This window comes from Schistocerca americana, chromosome 5 (genome assembly GCF_021461395.2).
Source record: "Schistocerca americana isolate TAMUIC-IGC-003095 chromosome 5, iqSchAmer2.1, whole genome shotgun sequence".
NCBI classification, from domain to species: domain Eukaryota; kingdom Metazoa; phylum Arthropoda; class Insecta; order Orthoptera; family Acrididae; genus Schistocerca; species Schistocerca americana.
Window position 1 is genome coordinate 134,090,167 of NC_060123.1, and position 15,914 is coordinate 134,106,080.

The window sequence follows — 15,914 nt, forward strand, 5'->3', positions numbered from 1 at the left end:
GACAATGGTGACATAACAATTATACTCAGATTCAAGGTTTTAGTTGTTAAATAAAGTTAAAATATTGTATTGTTAAATGAAGATCAAATATTGTTACCCCCTAGATTTACGGCCCCACTGCGATCATAAAGTTAAATGGCGATGAACTCTTTCAGAGAAAGGGGAGGAGATGTACAAGGTGCCCCAAATGCAAGTAATTTTCATTATTTAAATTTTACAAAGAGTCCACCTACATTGCCCATTGCCTTTCAGCTGATGTTGAGAGGGGAGGGAACGTACTAGATATACCCGGGCCCCAAATGCAAGTTCCCCCCCCCCCCCCCCCATTGCCTTTCAGCTGATGTGACGACAATCGACAGGTTCATGTCAGAATAGACCAAATCATCGCCAGCAAAGCTCAAAGCTGCCTTGCCAGACAAATCAGTCATCAGATCACTCGACCCGTGAGACTGAAGGCTCCCGGAGCCATGACTGAAAAATCTCTCTCTCTCTCTCTCTCTCTCTCTCTCTCTCTCGCTCTCTCTCTCTCTCTCTCGTTCTGAGCTGCCACCTAGAGAGGATACTAAATGGCTTAGTTCATTCATCTTTGCATTTCACTCCTGCTTTCAGATGGGTCTGGGGCTACTGGAGTTATCTTCTCTCATCATCCTGGCAATCCTGGGATGTACAGTTAAATTAGGATGTATATAATAAGATTACCACATTTATTACGTAAATATGAATTTGGTATTTCTGTACATGCCACCATTGTGGAATTATTTGAAAGAAAAGAAATAAATACTACTAAAAAGAGCAGAATGGCAGTTGGATCAAATCCACGTTGTTACACTTCAAACTGTGCTCTCAGCCACAGTTTGGGAGAGGCCATTCAATGGAATGGACAGATGCTTGATAATCGTGCCCAAATAAAATACTGTGAAGAAGTTAAAGAGAGCTGCTACATGATATGGCTGTTTTCACATATGGCCATCCCTCTAATGGGAAAGGACCTCTCTATGATGGGAATGGAATAGGATGTGCTGGATGAGTGCCTGAGATGGGCCTTGCTCCTGGATGTTCCACGGGTTCCATGTGTTAAGAGACTGGGAGTTAAGATGGGATATATGGATGTACCAGGACATTTTATAGTTTGGATGAGCAGTGAATACCAATTTGGCAGGGACAGAAAGGATTGGAAGCTGGATGTTCATAATTTTATGACCAAGGTTGTTGTTAAGTTTCTACTGGATTATCAGTGGAATGCTCCTTTGCAGCTGATTTGTGGGGATGGTCACAACAGGATCAGTGCACGTGTGATATGTTGTATCCATATAATGTGGCAATCTGGGACAATACAGTCATGATGGATTTGTGTGAATGTGTATGTTTATTCTATTGATTCTGAAGGAGGATTTGTCTGAAAGCTAGCAATGTCATCAGCTTTACTACTCAGTGAACACAAGTAACTAATTTTTAAGTTATTTCCCCATTCATGATATATTCATGCCATTTAAATCTGTTTAATTATTAAAATAACCATCTCATGACATCAGTAGGGAATGCATTTTATGGGCAGGTGCTCTTGCAATTAGGCTGAGAAATTACAGAAGGAAATGGAACAGCTGCCAGCCAATGGCAACTAATTGTCATGAAACTAACAGTTTTTTGTCAAAATTTAATTGTGTTTTTCTGTAATCTTAAACAGACTTAATGCTTTATTTGAACTTCAAGATTACTAGGCGCAGCTCGCACAGATTAATCTTTGTAAGATGATGTAGGATCAGGCTTCAGTTATAATATGTATTTCAATTTGGGCTGCCACAAATTTCATAAGTTTTTGTGATTGGGATGAAATAATTTATTATTCATATATATAATTTTCTGGAAATCTAATTTAAAACTAATTCAAAACTGTACTATTCTTCAAAAATAGCAAGCTTTATTGCCCTTTACTCTATGCTATTCTACTAATCCTTTCAAAATGGCTGTAGTGTCAGGAAAAAATACACACTATAGGATTATGTAAAAAATTTACCTGCTGAATATAAAACACCTGAGCCACATATGTTGTTAATATAGTAATATTTTCTGGAGAATGTCCCTGTAGAATGAGGTGCCTGCAGAGGGCAACAAGGAAATCTCCTTCATGTGGGTTACGGTAGCTCTTTAAGCCAGGTACCTAAAACAAAAGAAAACTCCAGATGCCACAAATTCCTGCAATATTCTTACAAAGACATTCAACAAACATTTATTGGTTATTACAAAGAGCCGTTATCATTATCAATTGGTATTTCTCTATAAGAATGCCCTCAGCTTTGTGGTACAGTGCTTAGAAGCCCTGCCTCTAGATCATGGGATCCCGGGTGTGACTCCCAGTCGGCTCAGAGATTTCCTTCATTTGGTAACTGTGCGTTTGTGCTGTCCTAATCATTTCATAACATCTCCATCACAACAATATGCAGCTTGCTGAAGAAACGTCAAATAGAAAGACTTGCACCAAGTGACCAAACAACCCTAGACATAGTCTCAAGGCCAATAATGCCTTATCACCATTTCATTTCTTTCTCAGTAAGAATAAACACAATTACTTTTTTTGCTGGAGGTTTGACTGTTGAACCTCACAAAACAGAATTTGGGAAAGGTAAAACAGTATTTCAATAATCTAGATTTAGAAATGCATACTAAATAACGAGAGACAAGAGGTACACAAAAAACAATCAATAAAAAACATGTTTCTGCTCTGTGAGATGTGATGAGAGAGTATTCCAAGAAATGTGATGGTTTTGTGGAAGTTGTACGGCATCAAGACAGTGAAGATACTTGTGGTGGGAACACAGTAACAAATCATACAATGAAGACTTCCACAACTGGTTGTATTATTTACTGGCTGCTATGCTGAACACACATATGCAGAGCTCCAGCAATCATGCAACAGAATGTAGGCAATTGATGTGATGCCCCTCAAATGGTCACACCTCACGTATTCACCTGAATATTCCGGTAAGAGGTTACTTGGGTTGACTAATTTCCCAATGCAGTCAGTATAACCAGTCTGTTGAATCGCTGTGATTTCCAGTATTTTCACTAGGCCCTTTTTAGCATAAAAGTTTGCTAATTACAGAGTTCCCAAATAACTAGACACATAGTTGCAACAATCATGCACCAGTCACACCTCATGGTCCCTTCAGTTCAAGTCCTCCGCTGAATACTGTGGAGCACTTTGCCAGCTGTGTGTTCAACCCCTGCGTCCTCACTGAGAGCTTCCTCTGTACTACTTTGTGGGGTGTTGCCTCTGACACCCATGTCCGAGCTATCGGCTAACGAGACACCACATATATGGACTTCTACTCTACCACAAGTGAAGACTGCAGGGCACATCACATATTGCAAATCAAACCACCAGGTCATCACAGAGTGCCACCTCCACTGTGCGTCGTCAACTTCATCACGGATTCTGAGCTCTCTGTCTTGCAGGACTTCAGTCTACCACTGACTGCAGCCACCTACAGCCATTACTAGGACATTCCAGTGTACAGTGACTGAATAAGCTTGCACCTAGAGACTATTACTGCGTTTGTTCATAAACTTAATGAAGTTTCATTGTTCTGGGTAAATGGGCTCGCACCTAATAGCACGTCACTCCCACTAGGTCGTGAGCAAAATAAGACTAAATATAGAAAAAGAATAGTAAAGTTCTGGAACGTGGATCTCAGTGAATATAACACTGAACAGTTCGATGAGTGCTGTATTTCAGTAATGGATATGGACACATACAAGACAGCAGTTCATAAAGACTGTAAGTCCCAAACAATAAATATTTTAAACTTCATTAAACAATCAGAAAGGGTAGAACAACCGGAAAGTGATTGTATTGTAAAATCCATATTCAGAGTTTGCATCTGGCAGTTCTGGTCACTGCACTTTGATTTGCTGACACCCAGGTTTGGCTTGCCAACCCCCCCCCCCCCCCCTTCCCATACCCCTCCCCCACACATACACACACATGTGCACACTAAGATTACCAAAAAGAAAAGGAGAACATAGTGCAGCAGTGACTGATACTCTAAATCCAACTAGCTTTCATGAAATACATGTGAGCACCATAGCAAATGGTTTGTCTGATTGGTTTGATGCGACCCTCCATAAATTCCTCTCCTATGTGCCACCATTTTCATCTCAGAATACCACTTGCAACCTATATCCTCAATTGTTTGCTGTATGAATTCCAATCTCTGTCTTCCTCTACAGTTTTTACCCTCTACTGACTATGATGGTCAAACAGTATCAATAAAGCATCGATAGTCAATCAAGTGAGAGATAAGACAAGAAAACCAAAATTTCACAGAATTGTAAATGCCAACTCAGTTCCAATATTCAGGGAAAATTTACAGAAAAAAATGATAAGTTTACTATGTACATACAGTATATGAGAAATTTATTCATTTCCTAAAAATATTCCTACAAGATTGTGATGTAACATCCAATGAAGGCTTTCACGACTGGATGGTATTGTTGATAATTCTTCCGGGTTATATGGCCGTGGTCCATGGAATTCTTCTATTCCATATGTTTCGTCCAATACTACGTTGGACATCCTCAGAGGTACGGCTGGTCCTGCTGGTCGGCAGGACTCAGCAGGACCAGCCATACCTCTGAGGATGTCCAACGTAGTATTGGACGAAACATTAGGAATAGAAGAATTCCATGGACCGCAGCCATATAACACGGAAGAATGTGATGTAACGAATCAGCAAAGTTGACAATACTTTTCTTGGTATTTTCCCATAGTATATGCTGTACATAAATAATATCTCTATGCAAATGCCCTAACATGTATCATGAAATGTTTTTCATGCTGTATTCCAATTAAGTGTATTGTGCCTTCAAAGTAGGTTGTTTAAAAGCTGGTGTGAATGACTTCATTAATGCTGAACTGTTACCTTCAATGCATTTTTTGTTCAATATATGAACATCTTTACTATCTGATAATCTTTCTTCATGTCCCACTAGACATAATATGCTCCACATACCGTGAATTTTTGTGCAGAAGACACATATCAACCGGGTGATAAATTATATTTTTCATGTGCCAATGAACAACAGATCCCACAAGTAATTGTTTTCTGTAATACCAATGTTGTGTCCATGCAGTTAGCAATCAAAACATGGAGTTAGGAACGGATGATTTTATCTTCAAGCAAATGAATAGACCTGTAATGTATTCTGGTAACTTGGATAAACTGAAGATGAGTGCAATGGAAACATTCTGGCAAAAAATGTGCTAAAGCCCTTAACTAACAGTCAAAGTAGGTGTGTTATCCACTGGAATATAAATGGTTTAAACACTGATGCTTCTAACAATAGAAGCTCCAAAATAGATGAATTGGAAATCATTCTGTCAGAATCTGCAAATATTAGAGTTGTTTGTTTAAATGAGCACTGGTTTACTGAGGACACAATTAAAATTCTAAACCAAATAGGGAACTTCTAATTAGCAAGTAGCTCCTGCAGAAGGAACAAGTCACTTGGAGGCTCATGTACACTTCTACATAGTGATACAAATTATCAGACCAGAAACTGTTTTAATTATTTAAATGAAGAATGTGTGTTTGAGAGCTGTTGTGTAAAAATAGCGGACTCACTAGAAAATGTTATAATAATCTCAAGAAACAGAATTCCACGAACATCAACAACAGAACTATTCTTATCTAAGCTTCAAATTACACTACAAGACCTTTGCACAGAAAAAAAATGTAATAGCTACTGATTTTAATGTCGATATCACATGTGATAGTAGCCGCGCTTCAACATTCACTGACTTAGTAAAGAAATATGGTTTCAAATTGAATTTCTTAGAATCTACCAGAGACAATGGGCAATCGGCAACATGTATTGACAAAGTTCTAACTAATTATGTATATGAAGATGTGTATAAACTTTGTCTAGATCCAGGTATTTCAGATCATTGTGCATTGTTCATCGAACTGCCACAGGCAACAGGAACATTTCACATATGAGAACTCATATGAGCAGGAACTTTAGCAAAGAAAACTTGCTGACATTTAGTGATAAGCTAAAAGAGAAAACATGGCCTGTTGATCATTGTAACTGCACTGACAAAAACTTTGCAAAATTCGTAAATTGTTTTCTTGGTGCCTTTAATGAAAGATTTCCACCTAGGCTCTGCAGCAATAAAGTAACAAATAAAGTAAAGTGGATTACCAGGGCATAGAAATTTCCAGTGAAAGGAAAAGGCAACTACACAGAGAACTAAAATATAATAAAGATATTGATTTCATTAAATATATTAAGACTCTATAAAACCATATTTAAAAGAGTTGTCAGGGCAGCAAAACAACTGGCAAATAACAGGCTAACTTTAAATCATAAAAATAAGACAAAGGCTGTGTGGTCAGTCATTAAATCTTGAGTTAGGTGTTAAGGCCTGTAACCAAGAAATTTCAAAAATTGACATTGAAGGCAATACTACTGTAAATCCAACTAAAATACCAGAGTACTTTAATGATGAATTCTTTACAAATGTAGTCAAGTCTGATGTAGATTTAACAGATTATCACAACAAAGTAAATCTCTTTGGCCTAGGTGAAAACACCGAAAACTTTACAGAATTCTTCTGTGGAGGATGTAGAAAATGCTATTCTAACATTAAGAAACAAAAAATTTGCAGGCTGAGTTGGAATACCCACCAAAGTTATTAAAGTGGTACACAATAGAATTGCAAACCCACTAGCTCAAATAATAAATCATTGTTTTGAAGAGGACTGTTTCCCAGAGGTACTGAAATATGCTGAAGTCAAATCACTCTTCAAGAAGGGATCAAGAGAGATCATGGGAAATTACAGTCCTATCTCGATTCTCCCAGTCCTATCTAAAATATTTGAAAAACTTCCTGTAGCAGAAATCCAAAACTTCATTGCAAAATATACTGTTATTCTAAACAATCAATTCGGTTTTCAGCAGGGGAAAAACACCATAGATACAGTAAACAGTTTCATTGAGAAAATAAGTACATCATTAGACAAGAGAAATAAAGTGGCAGGAATTTTCTTCGACCTCACAAAGGCGTTTGATTCTGTAAACCATGCATTGCTTGTTTACAAACTCGAAAAGTATGACATTAGCGGCAGTGCCCTACAATGGCTCAAATCCTACTTATCTTACAGAAAGCAAAGTGTTAGTATTTCTTCAAATGGTGAATATTGTTTATCTGTCTGCAAAAATATCTCAGGGTGTTCCACAAGGCTCCATATTAGGCCCAGTCCTATTTCTCTTCTACGTTAATGACTTACCGTTAAATATCAGTTCCCCATCACTTCTGTTCACAGGATGATATGAGGCATGATTTTTAAGTAGTACCGTTTTGAAATTAATGTTATTTTTACATGAAAGTGTGTAACTTAACCTACTTTTCTACATAATTTCCGTCAATATTGAGGCACTTGTCATAACGTTGTAACAGTTTTTGAATACCCTCCTTATAGAAGTCTGCCGCCTGACTTTTTAACCACTGCACGTAGGCCACCCATGTTTCATCTTGAAGAAACACCTGGGCGGTCAGCATCTTCCACTGTTTTGACTTCGACATGAAGACTCTGACCACCCAGGTGTTTCTTCAAGTGCAGGAACAGATGGCAGTCACTGGGTGCAAGATCGGGGCTGTATGGAGAATGATCTAGAGTTTCCCATCGAAAAGATGTGATGAGATCTTTGGTCTGATTCGCCACATGTGGACGGGCATTGTCTTGCAGCAAAACAATGCCCCTGCTCAACTTGCCACATCTTTTGTTTTGAATTGAATGGCGCAGATTGTGCAATGTCTTACAGTAAGCTGCTGCATCAATTGTCTCATTACGAGGCACAGATTCCACAAGCAATACTCCTTTTCTGTCCCAAAAAAACTGTGCACATGATTTTCCGGGCAGAATTTGTTTGCTTAAAGTTCACTTTTTTGGGTGAATCTGAATGCCCCCATTCCATGGACTGTTGCTTTGATTCTGGTGTGACGTAGGCCACCCATGTTTCATCTTGAAGAAACACCTGGGAGGTCAGCATCTTCAAGATGATGACGAAGTCAAAACAGTGGTGATGCAGTGGTTAGCAAATCAGGCAGCAGACTTCTATGAGGAGGTTATTCAAAAACTGGTACAACGTTATGACAAGTGCCTCAATATGGATGGAAATTATGTAGAAAAGTAGATTAAGGTACAGGCTTTCATGTAAAAATAAAATTATTGAGATATCTTAGCACGTCTTGTTTAAATTTCAAAATGGTACTTACTTAAAAAATGCACCTTGTACTTCTGTCTTAGTTGAAGATCAGAATTCAGAAAAAATTCCTAAATCTGTGATCAGTACCCTCAGTACCTTAGAAACTTGGTTTTGCAGCTCAATGGGTTGAATCCAAACATATCTAAGATTCATGTGATGCACGTCACAACCAAACAGTCAAAATGTGTGCAGACTAAGATTGTACACAACAACCAAGATATAGAAGAAATTCTTAGGTTTAAATGTAGATAAAAATTTGAGCTAGCAGGAACACATTGAATAGCTGGCAAACAAACTGATCAGCTTTGCGTTTGCAATGCAAATATTATCAACTGCAAATGACATGGACACACGAAAAGTAGCATAAACAAGCAGCTACTTCGAATCCGTTATTAGGTATGGTATTGTTTTTTGGGGTAACTCGATAAACATAGTGCAGACACTAAAAATACAGAAAAAAATCATATGAAATATGTGCACTGCAAATCACAAAGAACCATGTCTACCATTATTTAGAAAACTTAAAATATAAACTATGCCATCCGTATACATATATGAGATTATTACATTTCTGTACACCAGGCATGAATTATGCCACGCGTAAGTGCAACTGTAGCCTTCACAATTTTCTTAACAGTAAGGGATTTTGATTCTCCAAATGTTCATAGAGTTCTTATGACTGCCTTGTTTTTCTTCTTCTAATGTCAATAGTTTCCATTAGTCAGTTACTGCATTTTCATTCTACCCAAATGGAAGAACTGCAGCTAGTTTCTCTGCATTTTTGTATTAGTAGTTTAACAACATTCTTCTCTTTTAAAGAACTGCTTTTGTGCTGTGGTATGAACTGAAGACTGTATTTATCAATAGCTGACCATAGTTCTAAAAGTCTCTCTCCAGGTGGTTCTAATGTCACCCATCTAGAGGAAAATTCTGACAGATTTTTAAAATTGTCTTCCATTAACTTCACATCATTTGGACGACATTCACAATATGGAGATTAAGAATCGTTTAACCCAGGGAATTATCAATAGCATTTTCTAATTTTTCAATCCGTCATGCACATAACACATTTACAGTTAAAAATTGAAAAATACAGACTAAAACTGACCAATGTGAAAAATACTGATTTTACTGATCATTTTCCATTCTTGCTCTTTCTGGAAATGGTTCTGCACATTTTTTTCCTACATTCATTGTCTGGAGTATCGTTTTTAATACACACATCGAAAAAAGTTTTCCATCACCCCGGCTCCCAGAACTCCTGAAGATAGGCGTTGACTGTGGATATTGTATCACAGACACAGCCCCTTTGACTGTTCAGAGATGTCACTAAACCCGCCCAAGGATGTAAGCAACCATGCATGAGCAGTGCCTATCAGCCAAACAGTTCCAGTCATTCCACTAGGAAGGAGGTACGCGACTCGTGTTGTCTGTAGTCCAACCATGCCTAGACGGTCAATACAGCGGTTCAATCACGTCCACACTGTTACTTTGTGCATGGAACGGCTCTCAATGAGGGAAGTGTCCAGGTGTATCAGAATGAACCAAAGCGATGTCGTTCGGACATAGAGGAGAAACAGAGAGACTGGAACTGTCGATGACACGCCTCACTCAGGCTGCCCAAGGGCTACTACTGCAATGGATGACTGCTACCTACGGATTATGGCTCGGAAGAACCCTGACACCAACACCACCATGTTGAATAATGCTTTTTGTGCAGCCGTAGGACGTCGTGTCAAGACACACACTGTGCGCAACAGGCTGCATGATGTGCAACTTCACTCCCGACATCTATGGCGAGGTCCATCTTTGCAAAAACGACACCAGGCAGCAAGGTACAGATGGGCCCAACAACATGCTGAATGGACCGCTCAGGATTGGCATAATGTTCTCTTCACCAATGAGTGTCACATGTGCCTTCAAGCAGACAATCATCGAAGACGTATTTGGAGGCAACCCGGTCAGGCTGAACGCCTTGTACACACTGTCCAGCAAGTGCAGCAAGGTGGGGGTACCTTGCTGTTTCAGGGTGATGATATGTGGGGCCAACGTACGTTGCTGGGGGTCCTGGAAGGCACCGTAATGGCTGTACAATACGTGAATGCCATCTTCCAACCAATAGTGCAACAATATCGGTAAGATATTGGCGAGGCATTCATCTTCAAGGATGACAACTCGCGCTCCCATCATGCACATCTTGTGAATGACTTCCTTCAGGATAACGACATCACTCAACTACAGTGGCCAACGTGTTCAGGCATGAACCCTATCGAACATGCCTGGGATAGATTGAAAAGGGCTGTTTATGGACGACATGAACCATGAACCATTCCAAGGGATATACGCTGAATCGCCGCTGAGGAGTGAGACAATCTGGACCAACAGTCCCTTGATGAACTTGTGGATAGTAGGCCACGATGAATACAGGCATGTGTCAATGCAAGAGGACGTGCTACTAGGTATTACAGGTACTGATATGTACAGCAATCTGAACCATCACCTCTGAAGGTCTCGCTGTATGGTGGTACGACATGCAATGTGGCTTTCATGAGCAATAAAATGGGCAGAAATGATGTTTATTTTGATCGTTATTCCAATTATCTGTACAGGTTCTGGAACTCTCAGAACCAAGGTTATGCAAAACTTTTTTAGATGTTAAAGCAAATCTACTGAGGAAATACATTCCTCACCTTTATGTCCAGCACTTTTTCCAGCTTTTTTAAAATTTTCATGTTTGTTAAATTTACAACCTTTAGACCTCTATTCTTCATTTAAGTTATTTAATTCTCACACGATATCCAATGAGTTTTAAAACAAAATGCACCCATCAGCTATAAATGTTGTAATACACATCATGAAAGATGATACAAGCAACAATACAAACTAAAAAGTTCTGGAGCATCGAAATATAATAGAAAGAATTATGTTTGTCTGTTTTCTGCTTACACAGGAAAGTCTGGTTGCATGCTTTCCTGGTATTCCTGTCTTTTGCACTGATATTTTGGTCCTAACTTCATGTTGGTTTGCAGCATTACACATTTCATGACATGAAATACACGCCCACATCTCGTGGTCGTGCGGTAGCGTTCTCGCTTCCCACGCCCGGGTTCCCGGGTTCGATTCCCGGCGGGGTCAGGGATTTTCTCTGCCTCGTGATGGCTGGGTGTTGTGTGATGTCCTTAGGTTAGTTAGGTTTAAGTAGTTCTAAGTTCTAGGGGACTGATGACCATAGATGTTAAGTCCCATAGTGCTCAGAGCCATTTGAACCATTTTTGAAATACACGCAAGTCCAAAAAACCACCACCTTGAACAACTAGAGACATGACGATTATATTCACAAACTAGAGACATGACTTTTATATTCACAGGATATGTGCCTAGTATGTTCTGCAGAAATGATTAGCATTTGAACCATGTCAGCCCGCAGGTTCAAGGTCAAATTTGATATCGCAGAGCAACAGCATCTTCCGGTAAAATTTGCCCGGGGCTCTTGCTGTTGCTACAAACTGAAGGTAATGGATCAGTGTGACTTAAGCAGATGTGCATGATGCCTCGCAGATGTATTCACGAATCGTACTGTCGAATCAGTGAGTTTGAAGGAGGGTGCATTATTGGCATCAGAGAATGTGATGCATCCATCTGAGAAACTGCTACTCGTGTGGGACGAAGCGTTTCGGCAGTGCAATGGGTGCATGCAGAATGGTTCACAGAAGGCTGTAGAACATGATGAGATGGGTCACGTCGCACCGACACAGACCCCCCCGCCCCCGAGAGGATCGACACCACATCCGAATGGCATTGCAGTACAGATTTGCATCCTCCTCGGTTCTGGAGCAACAGTGTAACACATCTACACTATCAGGGATAACAGTCCATCTTCGTTTACTACGGCCCGAGTTACGTGCACATTGTCCACTTCTCTGCCTACTTTTGATGAATGTGCAGAAAAATACTAGACAGCAATGGTGTATGGAGTGACATCACTGAGGAAAGGAATGGCACCGGATAGTGTTTTTGGACAAATCCAGGTTCTGTTGGTTTCAAAATTATGGCCGCATTTTGGTTCCCTGAGGACAGGGCGAGTGGTATCATAGGGATTGCATTTGCTTAAATCCTACAGTGCCATCTCAAGGCCTTATGGTGTGTGGTGCTATACCACAAAATGCCATTCACACCTTACACACGTTGATGCCCTCACACACGGAATAAGTTATCAGAACCTAAGGTGGTGCATACTAGACAAATGCTGAACGGAGTTGACTGACATGCTAATCATTTCTGCAGAGCATACTAATGTACATGTCCTGTGTATATGAAAGTCCTCTCCCTAATCATTTGAGGTGTTCTAATTCTTCTGAACATGAGTGTAAAATGCGGTCACATCCACACGGAAATGAATGATGTTTTAAATCAACACAGATTTTGAATACCTTTAGTAATTTAAAAAGCAACTACAGACACTATGTCCACACAAATGAAAAAATTTAATAATTATTGCCTGCTGCCTTCATAATATTCTAAGAATTGTTTCCTTGAAGAAAAAAATTTCATGTTTTTGTTCGCCCAAGTTGGATTCTGAAAAACTATCAACACAAAATTTAACACCTTTAAATGACTAGGGGTGGTTTTGAAAATATCAGCAGTTTCAGACAGTCCCATTTCACAGTTGACAGCTACATGGCTTGGGTGATCTTGAGCTCCACATTAGAACTGCACCTGTAGTATGAACTAAAGACTACGAATGTGTTAAACCAACACAGAATCAAAACAACAGTTAATGCAGTGATACGACTGACCTCAAAGAAAACAAAAAATTCAAGCACTTTTATTACCTCATTTGAAAAATGATGGGTACCATTTTCTTGGATCAAAAGGGCACTGTTTAGTTAGATTTCATGGAATGTGGATCTACAATTAGTTGAAATGTATTACAGAATGCACATCAGACTGAGTTGTGCCATCCAAAGAAGATGGCACAGGAAACTGTTCATCTTGGACAGTCACCTTCCACAGCAAAATGTATCCACACATCCACTACCAATACTCATGATGTGATTCAGCATGTCTGCTGAGAGATTTTTTGACCATATATCCTACAATCCCAACCCCACACCCAGTTGCTATTACCTCTTGCATTTTAATGATACCATGATAATCAACAGTTTAAAGGTGACAAGTAGGCAATCACTATAAACTGGTTCATCTGCCAGGCGGAGAAATTCGTAGTAGACAGTTTGCAGAAGCTGGTGCAAAATTATGAAAAGAGTTTGGAAGTTAATGTGAAATACATGGAAAAGTGAAGTACATTTGTAGAAAGCTAAAACAACCAATAGAATATTTTCCTAATGAATATATGTTTTTATGATCAAACAGCCAATATTGTTTCAACGGACCTCATATTTTAGTGGGTATTAGGACGCGTGAATGCAAAGCAGATGCAGCAGTTAAGGAGATGTGCACAACACCCATAATGATAAAATACGAAGTCCTTGTACTCACTATCGTCTCAGTGCCGAGGGGCAGGACCGTGCACCATTGCGAGGTGTGGCTGCAAGTCGCAAGATGGTAAAACGTAGCTGGTAAAACACAATATCTGGTGGGGCATTGTTCCTTTCTGACACGAAGATGAAATGCAATCCTCCTCAAATACCTCCAGATTGGACACTGCCCTCTGTTGCAGGGATTCCTCGTCTAACTTGAGCATCAACGATGTGCAATGCTTGTGGAGCATGGTTATCTACACTCAATTTTAAAATGAAATAAGTTCATATATCTGTTTTGGCATGCTCTACATTTTGAGTGATTACATTCCAAGTGTCGAACTTTGGGTAAATTTTTATCTTTCTCCAATGCCTTCCAAATATTTTAACAAAATGTCACGGTTTCACTTGGAAAAAACAGTACTGAGGATTGAGAACACTGGTGACTTTCCATTAAGTATATGATACAGTCGCATAGCTCTACACCTGAAAATTTCTAAATGTTCTAGAATCTCATGTTTTATGCATTTAGCAACCATGGATGCTGCCATAGGCGCTTGTGTGCATCAACAGCACAGATGGCCATACCGTAAGTGCAATCACAGTGGACAGGTATCTGTGGAGAGGCCAGACAAACATATGGTTCCATAAGAAGGGCAGCAGCCTTTTCAATTGTTAGAAGGGCAACAGTCATTCATACATTATGTTCCACAGAGCAAATCAAGAAATAGTCAAGGTATACAACAACAAAAGCCACAGAAATCATAGAACCTTAAATTGTGTACTATACTAAAAATAAGTTACCACAATACTACTTAATGCTATTCATGCCTATGCTACATAATTTTAATCAATTCAAACAGAAAGAAAACTGCTGCTTTGAAAAAAGCCACTGCCTCAGTTTTACCACATAGCTACTGTTGATCTGCTGTCAGCATCTTAATATTTACTACATTTACTTCTAAGTCTTGTTTACAGTACATTACTACTCATCATGCAACTTTATAACAAGAACTGCTGCTTGCTGTATAGCTAAAAGAACCTCACTCAACTCCTGCATGTAGATATTCAAATCATTTGAAGATAAAGTGGCTAACAAGGCAAGTTTTTCTTTTGAAGTGATAGGAAGTCCTCATTTATTGCTTTATATTAGACACGTACTTGTTGAAAATCTTACCATTAGTGTACATAACTCCATTCTGCACCATGGACAAGGAAGCAATGTCTGTACGGACTTGCTATATTGGCACTACAAATGGCTAATAGCTAGGGGAAACTGCAGCCATTATATTCTACACCTAAATGGTTTAATTATGATGCCATCCTCTTGGGAAACAATTCTGGGGGTAAAGTAGTTGTCCACTCAGTATCTGACAGAGACTACTCACACGCACTTGCACATACACACTGTCCAAGAGATACAGGATTTAAAAACTATGAAACAAACTGTCCTAAAGAATGAGTACAGCACATACAAAATACATTCATTTTATAAAAAAAAAATTGTAAAACAGAATGACACACAGTGCTTACATCACTCCACAAAACTAACCGTAACAAGAAGATTAACAATAATGTGGAATTTTCTGGCATTTCTCTCATATAAAACAACTAATGTTAAAAACAATATAAATTTAGTTTTTCTTTAAAAATAACACTTTACATATTAAACACAAGAGCTGTGGCACTGGTTGCAAACCAACAAATTGCACTTGAATTTATCTTTTCAAGCTTGAGACAAGTTCATTCGGGTTATCAAAGCCAACTGTGAAGATGCTTATAAAAAAAAAAAAAAAAACTGAAGTGCCTGTCTGCAACAAGAATGCAACAACATTACAAATCCGCATGGCACTTGGGATCTAGCCACATAACACTACTACCATGTAACTCTGAGGACAACGTATGTTGGCAACAAAAGCTATACTTAGTATCAGGCTATGGAGTAGAATTACTTCAAGCAAATTTCTTTGATCACATAGGACATTTATTTTCAATGTTTCCATTCATCACTTTGCTTATGCTGTGTGTGCAATGAAACAACTTAAAGCAATATCACAATGGACCACCAGTGAAGCAGATTCTCCCAATATACAGGTATTTTATGTCACTGTAGTCTACTTTTTTACTAGCGTTTGTAAGGTTCCGCCCCCCCCCCCCCCCCCCAAT

At 39.1% G+C, this 15,914-nt stretch overlaps 1 protein-coding gene across 1 annotated transcript in view; it reads right to left on the minus strand.

Moving 5' to 3' along the window:
* LOC124615301 (NFX1-type zinc finger-containing protein 1-like) overlaps positions 1-15,914 on the minus strand; it is a 268,918-nt gene that overhangs the window by 174,621 nt on the left and 78,383 nt on the right. The window contains exon 5 of the mRNA XM_047143088.1: positions 2,015-2,158. Within this exon, the coding sequence (XP_046999044.1) occupies positions 2,015-2,158 (144 nt within the window). The remainder of the gene's footprint in view (positions 1-2,014; positions 2,159-15,914) is intronic.